General features: G+C 46.5%; 1 protein-coding gene across 1 annotated transcript; it reads right to left on the bottom strand.

Moving 5' to 3' along the window:
* Positions 1-267: 267 nt before the first annotated feature.
* On the bottom strand, positions 268-16,466 carry LOC149362260 (monocarboxylate transporter 13-like). The gene is made up of 5 exons (XM_089569678.1): positions 16,094-16,466; positions 9,684-9,827; positions 4,639-4,934; positions 3,461-4,049; positions 268-1,003 (listed from the first exon to the last, which is right to left on the bottom strand). The coding sequence occupies exons 1-5, from the start codon at positions 16,356-16,358 to the stop codon at positions 828-830; spliced, it is 1,470 nt and encodes a 489-aa protein (XP_089425804.1). The 5' UTR covers positions 16,359-16,466; the 3' UTR covers positions 268-827.
* Positions 16,467-17,330: the final 864 nt, after the last annotated feature.

Below are 17,330 nucleotides of genomic sequence, written 5' to 3'. Positions count from 1 at the left end.
GTATGGCTTTAGTTGAAGACATGCTGAATAAAAAATTGAAAAATTTAAGGGAACGCTGAATATAAACACAGCATGCGATTATACCGAAATGTAGTCGTACTTCCTGTTCCTCAGCCGATGGTTTTATTTTTGACGCCAATACGCTTCGACAAACGCCAGGTGAATGTGACTTTACATCCTTCGCCTGAGAGATAGCCGGATTTGGTAATTTGAACTCCGCTGTCGCGCAGCTGTGTCCAATGAAATATGATTCTAGTGACCACAAAATTCGTTGCAAGACTTTAATAACGAGGTACCTTCGCATCTACGAAAAAAAAAACAAGGTCATCCTCCGAAGCAATCATGATGGCGGCTTCAGCAGGCTGTTTCCAACAACTATTTTACCGCTATTTTCACAAGAAAACCGGCAGTTTCTTTCTTGCGCTCAAGAGCGTGTGAGCCAGAGGGCTCGGTTGTTGTAAACCGTGAAATTCTTAAGGAATTGCAGCTTACTGACGTTTTTGTCTTCTATTACCTTTCTTCTCCGTTTTCATTCATCCATGATACGTGTTGGACTTGAAGGGAATAAGGATAGGCGGAGTCTGGTCATCTAGAGCAGGCAACCTGTGGATGGTCCAGGTTAGCCGTGGCGGCTTCGCAGCATAATGCCCCCGTCCTTGTAGCTTCTCCGGTGTACAAACCGTATTCGACGGTGTTCCTCGAGAAACCGTGCTGTTGTTAGAGCCTTGGGCGTAGAACCTCATCATTGTGTTGCGTTTGTGTTGCGTGATATCCAAAGGGTGATTCCAGCCGCGGCGACAAGTAGGCCGTTGGCAGCACACTGCCCGTTAAATGGTGGATCCATAGGAGCCAACTTGGGTGGCCGAATCCTCCAGTCGCCGTTTTTTGTGGTCCGCTCTCTCGTGGCACACAAGACCGAGAAGTGTCGCCGCGACCAAGATCGCCAGGGCAGCAATGAACCGGAAAAGGTTGTCGTACGAGCCCATCTTGTCGCGGAAGAAACCTGCGAACACACGGTGGAGAAAAATGACCACGAAGAATTTCTTGCATTACTATTCACTGCACTGTGCACTAAGCAGTAGTACACTACACACTAGTATACAATACTAACTACTATGCACTATAGTATACACTACTACTATACTCTACACTATAATTACAATACAGTTGTTCACTCTGTGTGTATCAAAGAACCATTTGCCTTCCCTCTCTCTACCATATACATGTTTCGGTTAGTTTAATCAATGCAGTTTTACATAAATATGTTGGCAAATATGTTTGAGTGAACGCTATCGTAAATGCCATTCCTGCAAGAGGAAAACAGGCGCACCTGATTTATATCCATCACCTGAAGTTACTTAACGTCCACTGACATCGCCAAGCACACAAGTGTTTCTTTTAATTTCAAGTCGTTCGGACTGCCGTCCACGCCCGGAATTCGATCGCGAATATGCGCGCTCAACAGAAGAACGTCTTTACGAACCACCCCTACAGGTATTCATGCACAATTTCGATGCGGCTAAAAGTCTGTCTGAGACTTTATGCGACATCAGCTAACTGAGCTGCAGGCCGCTTCTCAACCCGTGCCACGGACGTCGAACGGACGTCGTTGGCACAGCTTGAGTAACGGATAGTTGATTATTAAATTTTCGTCCCTCAGGCACTAATCATTGCTCCGCTCTTTTCGTATCATTTGTGCCCTTTCCTTAACTGCGTGATACAGGTATCCATCCAGGGCAAGAAAGTTCTCGTGTCTTTGCTTTCTTCGTAACCTTCTCCACCTCCTCCTCTGCATGCAGGGCCCTAAATGCTCCTATGCATGCTAATATACTATTATACAACCCTTTATTCCACTGGCCTTTTTGTAGACAGTGAGGTAATGACAGTTTTTCTTGCGACTATCTTTTCATTAGAAGACGCAGCTAAGAGATCATGAACGCCAATCAAAGTATAACCATTTTTTTATATAAAACTTAGATGGATTTAAAAACACCCAGCTTAAGCATGCCTGTAGTTGGTCACACTGTTAGATAAGCAGGTAGAATCATATTTTATCCACAGAATATTTCTCCATGTGGCTTTGGAGAATTTCCGGTGTGGGGTTGAGATTGCCAATCATTCTTTTTTTTAAACCGGATTACTATGCTTGATTTTATAACAATGAAGCAAGACCTTCTCACCTGCATGATATTTTCCTGACACGTTAGGATCAGTTGTATATGTTTAGTGAGGGCTTTCCACTATGTGACGGCGTCGGCGTGCACATTATAGAACCTGGTAGAGAAGTCTTGTCCGCGTTCCCTGGCTGGAGAAAGGGTACTTGTGTTGGTGAGCCGATTATTTGGCACTCTCTACAGCGTCCAGATTGTGGTCATGTGGTTTAGGAACGGCAACAGCCGCGTGGGTCAGTGGCTTTGGCGTTGAATTGTTGATATTTATGTCGCGGGTGCTCTCCTGGCTACGGCAGCCGCATTTCAATAGAGAAGAGATACAAAAACGCCCGTGTGCTGTGCGACGTGAACGCGCGTCAAATTAGTCCAATTGGTCTAGATCAACCCGAAGCCTTCAGCCGCCCTCTGGCCGACAGTTTACTTTTGTTTCTTATCTAAGAAGGCCTAGCGCATTAGCATATCTATGTAGACACGCTCATGACACTGCTATCGCTGATATTTCTTCATCCTTAATAAGAAACAGAGGTCCACCTGCCTATTTTTTTACGTCGAACAAATTCTTTCGCGATTTCAGAAACCGAGAACAAGGGAAATCTCTGGTTCCAGCGACGCCAACGTCAATTTGTCGACACCGATCATACCATCACTGAAACACCCGTGGTGCGCAAGATGCAGCGATTTCAACAAATGACTTAAGCCAGAAGAGGAAGAGACCCTTTTCGCAAGTTAATAAGCACAACCAAGGTTGTACTAGGCATCACACTGCAATCTTAAACGGGTTGGCCTATTTATATAGGTAAATTACTACGATCATGCACGGTGGCCACAGCCGCAGTCTTCTACTCCTCAAAAAATAACTTTGCTCGTCGCATAACGTTGGCTTAATGCTTTGTGCGTTGCAGCAACCTAGTAGACAAACCAGTCGTTCTTGCGCATTGAGCAATACATCCACATTATATTCTTGTACTGCACTGCACTAAGATATCATTCCTATCCTGATTATACTTTCAGAATATTTTCTATTCTCAAGTTGTTTCGTCATGTTCAGAGAGATCTGTGGTCCAGCGACTGAGTAGTATGGTTCTATAGTTTGTCGTCTATATGCGCTATTCGTTTTTGAAGAGCCACATTTTTTACAGCTTTTTTTGTGTACTTAATTGAATTTCTAATCCTTTTCATTCTTATAATGATTTCCGCTTTCCATCCTATTGCTTTCCTCAGCTGGCGACAACAGTAATGGGGAGCCCATTTTATAGTTGTTTAAAGTGCGACAAGTGACAGTTACTCGCCTACAATGGCAGGGTTGCCAAGCAGCAGAGGTAGCATCGCCACTCCTGTGATTCCCATCGACGCCGGTATGTGCTGGATACCGAGGTAGTCAGCAACCAGGACTCCCTTCATGGTAAGCATGCAGCCGAATGGCGCCGCAGCCGCAAAGCACACCAGCCAGACAGCCACGATCGATGAGACGTGAGGCAAGGACATCAGCGCGAGCGCAATTACCAGGTAACAGAGTGCTACCAGGGCGCTGCGACTGAGGTGGCCCCTGTCGGCTGCGAGTGGAAGCAGCAGCCTCCCGATGAGTCCCGCCAGTGATATGCACATGATCAGCGACTTAGCAGGGTTGACATGCCATCCTTTGTCCAAGGCGTAGTCCACGATAATGGTGGAGAGCACCATGTCTCCGTAGTCACACAGCACAAACGCGGGAAGGAAAGCGTAGAAGATCGGAGCCTGGAGAGGGCTGAACGCAGAGCAAACGGTGTGCCAGAACGATCCGCGCGAATCGTTCAGCTCCTTCCTGACCTCATCGTTGGATCTCACGTCAGGCTGGTCAGGGTGTTTAGGGCCGTTCTCTGCGCTGTTTGCAGTACTAGGCTGCAAAACGATTGCATCGAAAAAAAATATTAGAGATATATTATTTTGCAGCAATATCTCAGTAGCACGCTGATGCGAACCTCTAATAGTAATCTGCATGGCCTGCCAAAATACCCCAAAGCTACAAATGCTCAAAACAAAACATTATTTCTGTTCTACACAGTATAATACTTGGCACTGAACTATAGTCTGTGTTGAGCAGGAAATGCAATCGGTTTGGGTGAGGCACTATATCGTCGGCTAGGCTTTCCCGTCCTGAGAAGGCTTACTAGGTTATACGATGCACTTATTGCATGCGTATATTAGAAACAAAATTGGCAATAAGCTAGAAATGAAGGACCCGGTTAATGGTTTCAGATTCCAAATTCCTTTGAGATAATGGTTGTATAATCACCACTGAAGGGCGGAGGATATTTTCGCAACGTGCAACATTAATGTTCAGCATGTTCATACCAGAAATAATGATGGATATTTCACTGGGAAAGTTCAGTCGCAATGAGTTATCTTCGCAGCAGAAGGACAGGAGCAGGTTGTGAGAGTTCCAGGGAGTGGTGAATGAAATATAATTGTCTTGTGCACAGTATATTACCTGAAGCAGCAGTGGTTGCCTACTCAGCCTCCTCCTTCCACAAGAGCAGCAGTAGACTGGTCTTGGCCTCTCAAGTAGCAAAATAAAAATCATAACATTCATAACTATGGCGCCGCAAAGCAACATTCCTCCCTGGAAGCCGTAGCCATCGAAGAGGTAGGTGAGGATCGGAGGGAAGGCGAGTCCTGACAGGGACCATCCGACGAATTTGAAGCCAGTGGCTACACCCCTGTACTTTTCAAAGTATGTGGCATTGTACACAGACAGCATTATCACCATGGTCCCCGAACCTATGGCTGAAAAAAGAAAAAATATTTTGAATAGAAATTAACTTTTCCGGACTGAAGAGCGGAGGGACATTTTAACATTGATATGATGGCGTATATTCAGCGTTTAGACTCTTTACTACCCCACCAAAAAACTTTTTCTGCGCCTATGGGTATGTGGGTATGTGCTGCGTATAGAGAGTGAACACAGAACTCTGTTTTTATTACTTCCAGCAAGTTTTTTGTAAGTATCTCACTTCTCGTGTTATGCTCTTAATATCAACAATACCGTTCGAGCGAACGACGTCTTATGAGTGCATGTTATTTTACCGTGCGCTATAAATTTCGGAGACAATTGATATTCTTTCCGAAATTTGCACCGAAACATAAATTTGCTACGGAAACAGCCTCCTGTGAAGAGGGGATAATACTGAACATTCTTCTGATCTTTGAATTTTTTATGATCGGCTACCTACGAGGTCACCAGCGAATGCAAAGCCTGAGCTCGTTTCGAACAAAACCCTTGTTTATACACTGCCTTGGAACATTCACTTCTTACAGTTCAATCAGTGTCATTGCTTGAAACAAAATAATGGAGGCATCTTTCCGCCAATTAGATGAAATGTGACCGGTACAGATTCCTTTTTAAATGGCTCGCATGACACTTTCACCACGATTACTTCACATATGCCACGAAAAAACGCACGCTGAGGATGTCTTTGCCCAAGAGACAGGCTTGCGGACACTTGCCCGGGGCAGCTTCGCGTGACGAATACAAAAAAAAACATAAAAGGAAGGGCTTATAAAATAGTGCCGCGAATCTTTGTAGCGTTCGTTTGTTGTGTTTATTTGTTAATGCTCAAGGCTGCCGGCACGCCGCTTTATCGCTTCGTTTGTGAAGCAAGACGCGCCTAGATTATCTCGATTGATCGCATCCAGGCGGAGCCGATTCTACTTTGTGCCAGAATGTTCTAGTAACTTTAAAAGCTTTATCTCGAATGTTCGCTATCAACTTTAAAAAGAGCACGGCCGACTGCGGCGGGCATTCTGTTCGACGACCGCCGAGCACGCTTGTTGCTACGCCGCCGCCGAGTGATTCAGTTCTTTGCGGGCGCAAGTCAGCCAAAATAAAGAGTTCCGTTTCGAAGGCACCCTCGTTGTTTTCCTGTTCGCCGGACTGCAGTCACCACTACGTGACAATACCTTGTGCTTTTGAACGGTACGCTCCCGATAGAAGTCATCCATCGATACGCCACCGATATGAGCTCTCTCAAGCTCGTTGTCAATGTACACAATCTAAACATTGTGTATGAAGCTCATTCTTTCTCCTCAACTCTGTGTCTGTCTTCATTCGGGCATGGCATCATGTGACAAACACCGACGACCGTGCGCACCCCGGCTCAAATAAAGCGAGTGTTGCGAACTAGTGGCGTAGTCCTACAGTATGCAAGAGTGGAATCGCGCTCCGTGAGACTTGGAATGCGCAAGCTGCTGCCAGAGGGCACGGCTGGGCGAACTTGTGGGGCCGACATTCCTCAAACTCTGAAAAAAGCAGCTAGTTCCTGCCATAACCTTGAAATCCACGTAACCTTGAAATCCTCCCCTCCTCTTTTCGGCCTGGGCGCTCACAGTATTATTTGAGGAAGAAAATACTTGGTACAAGTTTGGAATTCATAGGTCAGTTTTTGGCGATGAGCAATCGTAAACGCTATATGCTGAACAATAGTCATGCACTGAATACTCGGAGCCCAAGGAAGGACCCTGTTGGACACGAGCGCCCTGATTTGCGTTCTTACTCGCAACTTGGCCGCTGCAGCTGGATCTCTATGAAAGGCGGAATGCGGAACTGGCAGCTTCATAGAGATTCGGCGAGCACCTAAAGATCCGCAGGTGTTCGTAATAAAACCGACGCTGCTGATGTCGTCTGCCCGTGTTCCATAAAAAGTGGTCGGCGATTAACACAGCTAAACCAAGTAAACGTACGAAAGCACGTTTTCACTCTTTTATTCGAGGGAGCACTTAAGCTTCGCATTAAGGGTGTGAGGAGACATCTTTAGTGGGTTCATGCGCATATATGTAGAATTGATCATTCTCTACTTACAAGTCATAGATGACGACGAGTCCTCGTATTGCTACCAGTTGTTGAGAAATGCGTCACTACACTGACCGATGGCTATTTCGATCAGAGCCACCGGTACAGATTGTGCAGCCCATGTTGCTCTTCCCGAGCAGCCTCTCGCACAGCTGGAGCGACGCTCCTTTGAAATTACCCAAGCTCCTACCCGAGCTAACCTGAGTAACTCGGATAAGCTCGGGTGGTAATTCGGGTTGGTATAGTCAACGGCACAAGATCGTACGGTGAACGTATGTACGGTGCAACGTGTAAAAATTTGTGAATAATCACATTCTGTCTTTGATCGCAAATCATCTTTATATCGACAGTGTGCAGATTTACTAATCGCTGCAAATCTGAGAAAAGGATTACAGAACAGTACGTTTACGCAGGTCTAGTGCCTCAGAAGTGGACCACTTTCTACTGTGCTGTCAAGGCGCTATTTCGTCGCATTTTCGAGTCTTTTATTTTGTGAAGATAACACGAAATCTTTACAATTTTATTTTAATCCCTTTTATATAAAAAAGAGCTAATGCCAGTGGTTTACTACAACTAAATACAATAGTACTGGAAGCGGAGAGTCCACCGTACCAAGAATGCTCACTGGTACGCCTTACTCTAATCGCTTTGACGGTGGTAATCGCGCCTTGAACGCAAAGCGGAAGCGAGGCAGGTGGGGAAGTACAGCGAAGCTTCGGAATCGCAGAACCGTCGTCATATTATGACCAGGCAGTTACAAAATAGTGCCAGCGAGCTTCTCTTTGGCGCAGTGCTCTCTCCGACCACCTACCGTGTGTTGCAAGCCAAACTGAGCGCAGTAGCACACTCGAGGTCGTGCAGTTTATAGCCGGTTGACTAACATGGCTGAACAATGTTTTCTGAGCTAGTTTCTCAGAATATTTTTCTAGGAACGCATGGCAGCAGTTTACCCTTACTGGACAATACTCACGCCTTGCCCAAAATGCAGCGCTGAAAAAAGCAAGCTTTGGAAATTTAGTGGCTCAGCATTCGGCACAGAGGAAGCCAAGAACAACGAGGAAATCGGTCATCCAACTTGAGCCTTGAAAGCTTCACCACAAATGGTAAGGGTTCCAATTTAACGGTAAGAACAGCGAAGTTCTATTCATATTAAGGAAGCGAAGCATAACTGAGATAAAAGAAAGCATTCGGGAATGTGTTATTTCTATTTGTGGTGTTTATTAACCAGAAGTGGGCAACGTAATTACTTTATGGCTGAAAACTAATTACATCTCCACAACGGCAACTCTTTCTCTCTTTGTTCTTCCCACCTTCCTCTCTTCTCTTACGGCGCTGTTCAGGTGTCTACCGATATATACGAGACAGATTTTTTTCCTTTCCTCGAAAACCAATTTAATTTACAGATACAAAGTGCAAAAAAATAGCTACATGCCGCCAGCGGGATGTGAACCTAGAATCTGCTCAATAGCTTAACGAGGATATCGGTTCTGGTAGTCTTGATGCCATATGTAGCATGACAGCATTCTCGCAAAGCTGCCGTACTCACCGTTACAACAGGTTCCACGTGATGACGACCTGATGACTCTCGCTGATGACGATCGCCAACAGTCGCCGAAACCCAAGGGCGTATTAGATGTTTTTTATTTGTAGTGCTGATTAACAGATTATTGGGAAAATTATTTAAAACCGTCGTACAGCGTCACAGTCGCTCAGTTGGTAGAGCACCGGACATGAGATTCGGAGGTCGTGGATTGGATCCCACCGGCGCCATGTGGTTGTTTTTCTATTCTGCTTTCCTATAGATTATCTTTAAATATTTACCCTATTAATCACATATCTGATGAACACCACAAATAATAAAAGTCCACTATGATTCTTAGTTACGGCGACCGATGGCTTCCGTTATGTTTCTCATAACGAGTGCCTCTTTTCCCTTCCCTTGTTTTCTCGCTAAACAAGGACGTGCCATGTCCGTCGCTATGGACGAGGTTAGGGCATGTGAACAGTGTGAATTATGGTTAGGTAGCACGCCAGGCATATACCGCTGAAAAATAAAACATTAGAAAGCCACTGCTGCAGTGAAGTTGGCAGACATTGTAGCGACATGAGGAGGGCGTGGGTTCGGAACCCACTGGCTTCATGAGGTGGTTTTTTCTTGTGCATCGTTATGAATTACTCTTCAGCCATAAAGTGATCACTATAATAATTTCTCATAATATATAAACAGCACAATATTGAAAAAAAAAGAAAACATTATGCTACTCTTTTCTTCCTTTCGATAACATTTGGCTTCCTTAATGTATTTCATATTTTTTGTACCGCTGTCACTGCTGTCTGCCGCCGGCTTCCTGGCCTCGTCAAGCTGTTACTACAGCTTTTTGCCTGGGAGACCGTCAACATTGTGAAAATGTTGAAAATAAAGGTGAATTGAAATTGAATTGAATATCGAGCCCCTCATTTTCTTACCCGTTCCTGTTCAAAGGTTGCAGTCAGTACTCTCCTCAGCCGAAATATTTCAGGCCTTGATACAGAGCTTATGACGCAAGCAGTGCGTAAACTTTTCGGAATGTTTACATACCACAGAGTTCTTGTACAAATATTATGGCAGACCTTATCGAGGGACAACAAAGTGAGCCTCAAGAGTACAAAATTCGCTAGAACAATGAGAGTAGGGTCGAGTGACTTACCGTACACAACGCCCATGGTTACGGACATAGTCTGAATGTTAGGCGCGAATGCAGAAAGCACGAATCCCATCCAAGAAAAAATGCCACCTATGAGTGTGATGCTGTAGGTGGATATCCGATTTTGTAGAACAGCGAGTATAAGGCCTGAAAGCGAGAAAAATAAACAATTATTATTTGTAGATTCTGCATTAAGACGTCCATCAGAAAACATTTAGCCCTAAAGGCATCGTATTGTTGCTGCAAGAGAAAAAAATGTCTACTCTTCATAGGCAAGATTAACGAAGCGGCTTTAAAAAACTAAAAAAAAAATGTCACAAATGTAACAGTTCATGCCTTTTTCTTCCTGTTATTCGAACTAGAACAGAGCCATAAGTCTCGCGCATGCGCAGTAATCAACCTGAGGTACTTCCAAATCTTCCTCGAATGTATTTTTAAAGTGGGATGTCACAGGCAACGCTTCACACGCCTGCACTTATTTTGAGAGAAGCCGCTTGCTAATCATCAAAATCAAAAGGTACTGGCAACGCATGAGGGTGCAGTGGGTGCGCTGCCAGAGCGGCCCAGCGTGGCACTAAATCATGTCATGGGATGTGCATGCTGGTGCCCTAACGCGACTGAAGTCGCTGTGACCGCTGCACAAGCGCCGCGGTGAGGCGTCCCAGGATGCAGCGAACCGACCGCTTCGAACCGACCCCTCCTGGACAACGTCTTCACGAGCCGCAGCACTGCGACGACTACGTCGCTGCCGTCCCGCAGGCTCCTACTGTGAGGATGCCGATCTACACTCTGGAACCGCGGATTCGAGTCACCCAACAACCACCACCTAATCTAAATGCCGCCAGACAACCACCTTCACGCACACACTGTCGCTTTATTATAGAGTAGTGCCGGGCGCCGCCGATCCCCGTGTGCCCACCGTACCACCCGCGTGCGCGTCTGTGAATCGGTCCCCTTTGTCATGCGCTCGTATCTCCTGACATAGAGCCGATCTTTTATTACGATCATGGTGGTCTTCTTTCACGGGTGCGGCGAACCACCACAGAGGGCTCCCGATCAAATATTTGCCATGCTGAGCGAAGCATCAGCGAAGGCTTTCGCCATTTTCAAACACGAGCTTGCCTGAAAACTAAGCCCACAGCAAGAATTTGGAGGATTTCCCATGAAGGAATAGAAAGATAGTTTCACTTTGCAGGAGGCAAGAAAAATGCGCAATGCATCAGACTCAACATAACTAACTAAACAAATAAGTAGATGTAATGTAATCTGCCCAGGGTACAGGTGCATAACTACTACGCGCCTGTTTATGTTTAAACAGGCCATCACGCCTCACTAATGAAGCATCACTAGCCAAAAAATCAATGTTCACGAAACTAGTCATAGCTACAAGAGAAGAAAAAATGATGGAAAATAATTTGTTATATTACTCTTAATCGCGCCGACTATATACACGCCACTTTCTGCGATATATAAATCATGGTCGCAGCACCGAAGCAGCTGGCTAGCGGTGCATGCGTTACTGTACTATTTGACAAGAGCGTTTTATAAACTTCCCGGCTTTATAAACCGCAGTAGGAAATGAGCTGCACACGAAAGGTTACTGCTGAAGCGGCAGTGCTAAGCTGTGCTTGGCCATCAGGGCTTACGAGGTAATGAGGCCGCTGACGCGGCTGCCCGAGCGCTTATTCACCGGGCTCCTCATCCCAGCTCTTCTGGCTCGGAGACTAACCAGCCGCTGCTGCGATTCAGGGAAATAATAACGCATTATTCCGACAACCACCGCCTTTTCCCGGCCCCTGCAAAGGGGCTGAGTAAGACGGAGGAGCGAAGTTTAAGGCGCCTGCAGACAGGTATACTCTACTCTGTCCTGCAATCTTAAAGCATTACGATCCTAACACGGATGGGCGATGCCCTCACTGTGGCGAGACCTGTGATATCTTCCACATGGTGTGGGCATGTACTCAAAATCCCCACCTCCCTCCTTCCCCTACCCCTTCCAGAGAGGCATGGGAGACTGCCCTCCTCAATTGCTCCTCGCTGGAGTCCCAAAGGGCTCTGGTGAAACGGGCGAGAGACGGGGCTTTGTCATGCGGTGTTCCGGACTAGGGACGCCGACCATGTAGCGGGGCCACTCTGTGGCTCCCAAACTCTATTTCAAAAATTAAAAGTTTTCACCACCACCACCCAAGACGTTACGCTGCTGCTCGATCGTACGGGTACAAAGCTTGTGAATTCTTGGCGACAAATAGATTTGGTTCATTGGCTGACTTGCTGTTGCTTTGAGATATAACTATGCGGATTTGCACCACTGCGTTTGAATGCAGTGATCGAATATGGATGTCAAACACCTTGTCTGAAGCAGTTATCTTTAAGTGCCGATGTGATAATGCGTACGAACATTTGTCGTAAATAAAACCACGCTTGCTTCAAAAGCGTCACCTGAGAGCTACGATTGCGGTAAATACCTTATAGGCGTTGATTAGAACTTATTTTCTAAGAACCTTACTTTGATCATGTCGGTTCTTATCACATGGCATGTATACTCAAAAATGAACACCGACAGCATCGGAGCACGTGCCCTGTTACCACTGGTGTTATTGCCCTGAAAAAGGAGTGAAATCTCTGCAGCTGGCCGCCAGACGAAACGACACAGCGTCGCAACTGACAGGCACAATTCAACGTGCCGCAACGGCTGGCTCCCCTCCCCCCCCCCCCCCCCATCTGTCCGTGCCGCAGACACGTCGATGCAAGCTGGTCACATGAGCCTTTTGCGCAGCAGAGCATGACGACATGGCCTCGCTTTTATTAGGTTGCTCTCTCCAGCACTCCTTCTCGCAGACCGTGTAACAGCGCAATCATTTCTTCGTTTGAAATTTCAACCGCTTCACTTCATTTGCGATTGATGTAGGTGACTGAATTCATGCCCAATAACTGAATAAATTTTAAGTACTGCACGCACAATGGTATTACCCGCAAATGCCATGCTCTTATGATTCATAATGTAACTCTTTGTGTTTTCAAAGCGCAGAAAAAGCCATCGCTATGGCATGAAGGTTATGATGCTCGGTTGCTGACCACAAAGCAGGGAGGCTTTATCCCGACCATGTCGGTCGTATTTTACTGGAAGCGAAATGCAAGATGCCCGTGTACTATGCGACGTCAGCAGATGTTAAGGTACCCCAGGTGGTTGAATTTATCCGGACCCTGCACTACGACGTCCCTCATAGCTTGAGTAGCTTTTGGTACGCCAAAACCCATAAACCATATCCCAATTTGCACAAATGTTATTCGGAAAAGACTGAACTCCTCAGTCAGCTAGAATCTTCTAGCAATAAACGTGCATAAACTAAGACGCTTTGGTACGTCAATCCTTGTAACACCAAACAAAAGCACAGACAGAAAAGTTGTTGTTTTTTCAATATAGAAAGAATACTTTAGTGCGCGTGTTAATTAAGGTGAGTTATTTGTTGCAAGCGATTGGATAACCTTCAGGCTGTTACAAGCTTGATTTCTCAACTGCACCACGTCTTAAACGTCCTGCAGAGTAACGTATAGCGGGACAAAACGCCTCGCAAATTTGCAAAGTACCACCTTATTGCATTTTTTCGATATATAACAAAAAATATTAGTCGAACGTTCGCTATCGTCCAGGCACCGCGTTCACTGAATATCAACAGTCTAGCTCCAGCGGAGCTTGTAGAATTTTTTTATTATTCAAACTTTCAAAACATTGCCTTTTGCCCGCACCCCTTGGAAAAATGTGTCAGTTCGAGGGGCAAAATGAGACGGCACTCTAAAAGAAACGAATTCCTAAGTCTTTCAAAGAATGGTCACTAAGTTAGCTCGATGTACTTAAATACGGTCATTCCGAGCCTGTGCGCATGTGAAATAATGCATAGAGCCGTAAAGCGATCCTATATTTTACTATGACTCGCTTCAACTATCCTGGTTATAGAACCAGGCTTTGCGTGTAGCTTGCCTTCGCATTCTGCTTGAAATTCATGCATTCAAAGCAAAATTCTTTTTCTTTTACCACAGCTTCCGCTCTCGCGCTTAAATCCGACCTAACGAAGACGCGATACTGCTCAATTTCTGTACGCGACAACGGGATTTTGGACATGACTCTAGTTCAGACCAAACAAAGATGGCTGGAATGAGATGGAGGCACAGATGAGATCGAATTTCTAGAATACCTACATTGGTAAAATTCTTCTAGTGCAAGTGGGTTCCGAGATATAATTCGCCCTCAAAGTTTCCACGGATTTCGCTGATTACGCATGCAAGGCCGTGGCAGAAAACGCTAAATTCCTCCCTTGCGCGACGCAGCGGTTTCGTCGGGCGTTGCTTGCATTTCAATAGACGAACGTGAAAGCGACCCAGTTATGAGCTTCACGCCGTTGCTTCACGCCGTTGCTTCACGCCGATGTCAGACGAAACGCCGTGTCACTCCGCGCCGGGAGGAATTCCGCGCTGATCGTCACCGCCCTGCATCCGCAATTACGCATATCGAGCTGAGATTTGTAACGATGAAAAGCAACAGAGGACAACACGCTGAAAAGGGGATGAAGAATGGGCGACAAGCTGAAATTTGTATGCGAATGTATGGTAACACACGCTTGCTCACAGAATTCCACCAAATGAAGTTTTGTCGGAATACCACAGTCTCGAAGTTTCAAATGTACTCATGCCCTCTTAGTTCAGTCACCTAAAATTTCTTTATTAGAGTTTAGTGAAGGGCGTGCCTGACTGTTCCAAATACATCACTGCGCCATAGGCTGTGAATTTACCGAACGCTTGCAGACTTTGGGCACTGACTTAATGTTCCTGTTATTCTCTTTTTTCGTCCATCTTTTAATCCCCTCACCCCTTTCCCCCCATGCTGAGTAGCAAACCGGTTTATTCTTCCGGTTAACCTCCCTACCTTTCCTCCTCCTCCCTATGCGTCCCCCTGGCTTCGCAAATTTTCTGCAGAGGTGGATTTAACTACACAGGTGCCCCTAAATTAAAACGGAGAACGCGAGCGGTGGACGAATTGCTGCCCATTGCGTTTTTGTAGCGGACGGACATTCAGACAGACAGTCTGAAGTTTTCACGCTTGCCTTATTGCCGACACAGGCGAATCTACGCTACCTGCAATAACGTTCGCTAGAGGATCATTTAATGTTTTATGCAAGGATTTGTTACTGCTGGCACGCATCACAAGGCAAGAGTTGGTTTTAGAATTTTGACTATTTCCCATGCTGCATGTACGCGTGTGAGCGCGTGATGTCGATGCGAAATTGAGGCGTCCGGCTTTTTACCATAGCTTAAGAAAGATACCTTAAGGGCAAGACGTCATGATTCAGCGGTTGAAGAAGCACAGCAAGGCACTCACGCACAGATTGTGAAATTGGTCGCATTCTTCACCTTGCAGGAAGTGCGGGCCGCCATAGACCAACGCTTTCGGCACGATCCGTGTAAGCGGCGTACCCTTAGAAGAAGCATTAAAAGCGCCAAAGACGAACACTGACGGAGGAAGCACGGCTTCGCCCATTCTGGCAATAACGCGGCTATCAAAACTACAGGAGGCGCCCCATGGGCTCTAGCTGTCAGCAACCGGTTCCGCTGACAGAGCGCACTGAGAAGCAATTGGTCCACCACCCGCGTGCTCTGCTTTATTTTGGGACACCTGCACCTCTCAGCGCCTCATTTGAAGAGATCCGCAAAGCTTAACACTGACCACTCTGTATTTTAAGTTAACGCAGGAAATGCTTGCAGATCCTACTTAAGAAATAGCTCACTTGCCTCCCCCCCCCCCCGCCCTTCTTTACTGCCAGTGCTGCTCGAAAACACGATCTCGACTCGGAAGTGATGTTTAGCCCCTTGTGCCGCCATGTGGCCCTTCATGCCCATCTTGCAGTCTTCGTGGGCAGAGCTGTTAGTAGTACGGCCCCCCGCTACAGCGTGGTTTCAGTCTGCGATCACGTGGACCCCTATGCGCGCATTCAGTGATTTGCGCAACCTTCCCTGTCATAGGGTAGGACTCGCTGTCGTAAGACGCTTTGAAACTGCTCTCGGACGCTGTACGTAGACGAGAGGCCAGCGCTTAGTATGCTGCCATCAGATGCACTCCTCCGCAGTGCGCACTCACATAGTGCAGTCCATATCTTATAATACACAAATTTGTCCCACTTCTATCCGGGGAGTTATTTTGTATTAGAAAGCGGTGAAAGTATAAAACATTTTCAGTTTTAAAAATATTGCCAATGTTTACTCGTCTCACGGTCACGTAATATAATATCGCAAGCGCTACCAATTTACTTCTCTCATATTTACAGCTCTCGGAGTTAGTCATGTAAATGCTAACTCTGTAAATTGCTTTCGAGTGGTTAAACGGCACTTTTCCAGATATGTTGAAATGATGTATGATGTACCGATTACGTGGGAAACAATGCAGTGAGTGCTTGCGGGCCAAGAAGCTTCCTCGCGGGAGATCCGATAGTGTTCCATGTACACAACATAAAAGAAGCCGTAATTAGACACTCCCACGGTGCTCAGAAAGGCGGCACCGGCCGTCAACAGGGGCACGCTCCACAGCCAATCCAACAGGTGCGGCTGGGCGACTGTGGGTCCCATCGAAGCCGACGTACTGCTCATCTCCTCGTTTTTGCCTGGATCTGTGAGGGAGAAGATCAGCATGAGACATGGGCACTGGATTGCAATGAAATTTCAACGAAACTAACGCGAACACTTCCAGAAGTTGGAAAAGGAACTGTGAAATAAGCGCAATCAATGCGGCCTGATTCCAGTTTTAACAGTGACTTTAGCATCCCCATAGTTTTTCCTGTTCACTTCTTTGATTCCGAAAGTGTGAAGGAAAAGAATTCCATTAAAGTCAATTTTCTGCGATGCAACTAAAATGTAAGTATAGGTATAGTAAGGCCGGTATAAAATGCACCATGCTGCTAGCATCTTCTAGGGTCACTCGTGGAGTAGCAGGCCAGGGCCATGTTACCACCGGCCGACCTCTCCACCTTTTCCTCATTAAAATTCCCCCCTCTCTCTCTAGGGTCACTCATTTAGAGTCGCGACAGATTTTATAGTTAAAGTGACTCTGTGGCCCCATGAACAGCTTTATAATTCGGGACGCTGCTGTTCTGCTCAACACCATTGCTAGATCGGGCAAACTCACCTGACGCGGTGGGTAACTGGCTTAGGCGTTCGGGCTGTTGAGCGCGAGTTCCCTGGAGCGAATCCCGGCCGCACCTGCTGCATTTCGGCGGTGGCAAAATGCAATAAGCCCACCTGTTCTACGAAATGATTGCGTGTTTAAGACTTAAGCACAAGGTGGCCGAAAATCATTCTGTTCATTTTACAACGCGAGCGCGATGGTACCGAGTCGTTTCAGCTCCTACACCCTCTGCAACCACCAAACCGCCACCGTCGCCCACACTGTACACATATGGCCAATGGATCCTCACCCGTGAGGCCAGGAGCACCTACCACCTGGGAGGACTGGGAGACCTTTCTACACTCTGAGGACTTGGTACGGCAGAAGATCGCCAAGGACCGGGCTGCCGACGTCATGGACACCAGCAACATGAGCCTTTGAGTGTAGTGGGGTCATGCGGGGGCCCAGTGGTGGTGGTGGTGTAAAAACTTTTTTGTACT

Source organism: Amblyomma mixtum, chromosome 2, assembly GCF_055824585.1.
Source record: "Amblyomma mixtum isolate Tamu chromosome 2, ASM5582458v1, whole genome shotgun sequence".
In the NCBI taxonomy this organism is placed as follows: domain Eukaryota; kingdom Metazoa; phylum Arthropoda; class Arachnida; order Ixodida; family Ixodidae; genus Amblyomma; species Amblyomma mixtum.
Note: the sequence above shows the minus strand (reverse complement) of the source record. Positions and strands in the feature narration are given on the sequence as shown.